This window comes from Apis dorsata, unplaced genomic scaffold (assembly GCF_000469605.1).
Source record: "Apis dorsata unplaced genomic scaffold, Apis dorsata 1.3 scaffold_642, whole genome shotgun sequence".
Taxonomy (NCBI): domain Eukaryota; kingdom Metazoa; phylum Arthropoda; class Insecta; order Hymenoptera; family Apidae; genus Apis; species Apis dorsata.
Window position 1 is genome coordinate 22,755 of NW_006263833.1, and position 4,069 is coordinate 26,823.

Below are 4,069 nucleotides of genomic sequence, written 5' to 3' on the forward strand. Positions count from 1 at the left end.
AATCGATGAGATAAAAGGTGTATGTACAGTTACGTAAAGTATAACTTGTTATTTCACTAACTATACTCCTAATATGTACATAAATATGTAAATATTTACTGCTTTTACGATATACAAGTAGTAAATTATTTTAAAATAACGTTCATTGTTACAATTTATATGATCTAATAATTGTTCTATTATCAATGAATTATGAGAGATATTATACGAGATATTCAATGGATTAATTCAATATCTGCTCTTTTATCTATATTCGTTTTAAAAAATAGAATAAAATACGTGAAATTTAACAGAATCGATCAATGATGCCACAAGCATTTTTAAATTATAATTAAAAAATCGTGCACATACTTATAATACAAAATATTAAATACAATATCGATGATGTATCTTAAGAAATACAATCACGTAAGAGAGATCATCACAAGATTTATGCAATCGCTGGTAACTTAAAGCATTAAGTAATAAAAAAAGTAATAACAAAAAAGATATCAAATTTAAACGGAAAAAAAAAAAGTTGCTCCTCAACCGTGAGAAAGTGTAATATTTCCATTACTCATTACTTCCATCTAAATTATATCATCATATATTTCACGCATGGTCTGTGGCCCATATTCGGCCAGTTATCACAATCAAATCGCGTAATACCACATAATATAACTATGCATTGTACACGAGTCACGACGAGTCGTATCGCTTATAAATATATTCACGACACGATGAAACTTAATTGCCAATAATTACGTCCTTGCGTGGCGAATAATCCCTCGTCTTAAATCAAAAAATTCTCACACATTTCTCGATATCGAAGGTACGGTACAATTTTGTACCTTTATTGCTAGTCGTCTCGCCATTAGGCGGTGGCGCATCGCCTCGCGCGTGTTGTTGTTGACGGGCTTGCCGCACTTTCATTATTCGCATACGTAGGAACTCGATTTTAGCGCGAGAATCGTCGAGCATTTGTTGAGCCTCCTGCAGCAACTTTTTGTCTCTTCCGCTCGTCAAACTCTGGATCATGTTCTCCGCCCCCTGTTTCACCTGCAATTTCACAACAAGGAAAGACAAATCACTAGTTGGAGTTAAAATATTCCAACGATAATTTATATAATTTATGGTTTTTAAATTGAGGGGATTATAGTTGGATTAATGATTGGATGATTCATCCGTTTCACTTGAATTCAATACCAATTCCAGTGATCCATCTAGTAACATTATAATTTTGCCTAATAATATTGTAAAATTTTTAATTTTTAAATTAAAAAAGAAAACGTTTAGAGCGTTTGTCGTTTATCTATTTCACTTGAATTCGATGCAAAACTAAATCACTATTTTTATAGTTTCAACGATATTATTTATATACTCTTTCAAATCAAGACACTTGCGATTCACTTGTATCACTAGAGTTACGTCACTATGAAGTTACTAAAAAAAAATATTTAATTCTAGTGATATTACAATTTACTAGTAATATAGTTTTTCCTTTAAATCGAGAACGGTTCACCTTTTTGAAGGAAAATTTCGGCATTCTTGCTGCTGTCTTTTCACGCCAAGATCTGATAAACGACTACGCGTTTTCTAAACATTGTAAGTATTCACCAGCTCGATAAACCTATTACATGAAACTGATCGCGCAATATGACGTAGGGATACGATTCTATACATATATATATATCGATTGCGTGGACATTGAAAATTCGTTGACATTCCCAAGCTTGGCTGAATGCCAAAAAATTGGTGACAATTTTTTCTATTGAAATTATCTAAAATGTTTTCATCTTCTCCTTCTTTTTAGCTTTCGATTTGGTGTGGTGAGTCAGAAATCGACGCAATGAGGTCTTAGCACGAATGTTTATCATTGACCAAAATACATTATCAACCGAAAGTTTAAAATATTAACAATTCGAAGAAATCGATTCCGAATATCAAAGGTTATTACGTTAACTCTTTTAAATATTTTTTTAAAGCAGAATTTTCCTCCATCCATCTCTATCTTCTCTTTCAATGTCGATAAAAAATTTATTCTTATTTTTCCACAATTTATCACAAACTTGATTCAAAAGATTTAAATAATATTATTCTTGACTCGAATCCGTTTACAATCAAATTGATGTTACAAATAGATAGAGATAAAGAAATAAAATAAGTTCAAAGCTTGCTATTCCGATTAACGTATGACGAAACGAGAAGCTATCTTTAGTTTAGGAAAGAGAGAGAGAGAGAGAGAAAAATCCTGACGATTCATTCTGCTGATTCACGCAACGAGAACTGTTACTCTGGTGTCTCCCTGTAATCATTCGCGATAGGAAATATCCTCCTGCTGTCATTATGCACGATATTAAGATATTCTTGGTCGGTGGATATTGGATAAGCCCTGCAATTTTAAAATACGAGGTTATAATCGTGTCGATTATAAGCGATAATTATAATATTCATTTTTTTTTTTTTTCAAATATTCCCATCAATACTGCTATTCACTGCCATTTAAAATCTTATCTTGCGATTAATTTAAATTGATCTATAATTTTTTTTGCGAAGAGAGGAAAAAAGGTCGATGCTCGATCGAATTTATATCCATCCCTTTTGTTTTCGCTCCCTATTTTTCTCGAAACGATGTCTACCTTGAGTTCGATATTGAGCTGCTTCTCCAAGGACAAAAGGCGAAGATCCGTGAATAGACCCTCCTGACTCGGCGACGACGGCCCCATTGGTGACAGAGGCGTGTCTGAAACGAAAATAGGCATTGAAAGTAAAAATCCCCTTCTCGATACGCTCTAAAAATGTTTTTTTTTTTTCGATTATATATGGAAAAAAATAAACTTTCGTATTTATCAATTAATTCTCCAGAAAAGTACTTTTGATCTTATTATCTTAACTCGTTTCGAAAAAGTATTCGAGAAAAAGGTAATTCAATTATTTTTTTTTCCCCCCAAAATTCGTTTCTTTGTATTCTATTTTACTGTATTCATCATGTATGATCCGAGAAAAGTTCTAAAAATTGAAAACAATTTTCTTTCACGAAAAGTGCAAATATAAATAATTATAATACGAGTCACAAAGTTACCAAGTTAGAATACAAACAAATTTAATGATAAATCTTTTGAGAAATGTTTTTTCGACAATTTTCATACTCTCAAATGTAATTTGAAGATATATCATATATCGTAACAATTATTAAATTCATCATTTATTTCTAGGATGGATGTTAAATGGAAATTAAGAATCGAATACGAAAAAAAGAAATAAAACAGATCGGAGTGAGAATAGATGGTTGAAGAGCGTGGGCGTGAATTCGCACCAGTACATCTCGTTACATCTCGAGGCAAGCGCCTCGAGTGTCCAATAGTGAAATCGCAAGGTACTCGAATCCCACTTCCTGTAACCTACTAGAGATATCTCCGTGCCGCGGACTCCCACGTATTTAATGCACTCCCAAGCACAATGCGAGCGCAGGAAAAAAGCGCTACTCCTCTTTTTCTTTGTTTCGTTTCGCGCGCACGAGAGTCCGTTTGCTCGCCAATTTCCCATCGCCGCGGTTTTCACCCATCGGCCGGTTGACCGTAAAACGGAAGGAAGGAGACTTGAGATTCTTTTTCCAAGTTGAAAAAATAATAAAATTCTGATTTAGTTTTTTGGAATTTGAAATAGGGAATTTGTAAAATAATTATTCTTCTTAAAATTTAAAAATTCGGAAGATATTTACGTATTTTCGATAATTTCGTGTGAAATTTTGTTAAAATAAATTATTCCTTAAGTTCTGGTAAATAATAAGTAATATTCATTGGAAACATAAGGAATCTGCAGATACGCTTGGTAAAATTTTGGTCTTAATAATGCGAATATTTAAGTGCATGTTATAGATCTATATATAATTCTAGTGTTAAAATTGAGATACACGATCTATGATATACCAGTCGATCAACTATAACACGTCAAACTACGATATACTATAATACGAGTCATATAAATTAATTTTCAAAAATATGTAACTTTTGAGGTTAGAAATTCAAGTTAGAATACGAGTCACTTATAAATTAATTTTCAAAAATATGTAACTTTTGAGGTTAGAAAT

General features: G+C 32.2%; 1 protein-coding gene across 1 annotated transcript in view; it reads right to left on the reverse strand.

Annotated features, from left to right (window-relative positions):
- Window positions 1–4,069, reverse strand: part of LOC102671330 (serine/threonine-protein kinase N) — a 35,188-nt gene that overhangs the window by 12,104 nt on the left and 19,015 nt on the right. The window contains exons 4-5 of the mRNA XM_006621854.2: window positions 2,619–2,722; window positions 831–1,038 (exon numbers count right to left, since the gene is read on the reverse strand). Coding sequence (XP_006621917.1) covers window positions 831–1,038; window positions 2,619–2,722 — 312 coding nt within the window. The remainder of the gene's footprint in view (window positions 1–830; window positions 1,039–2,618; window positions 2,723–4,069) is intronic.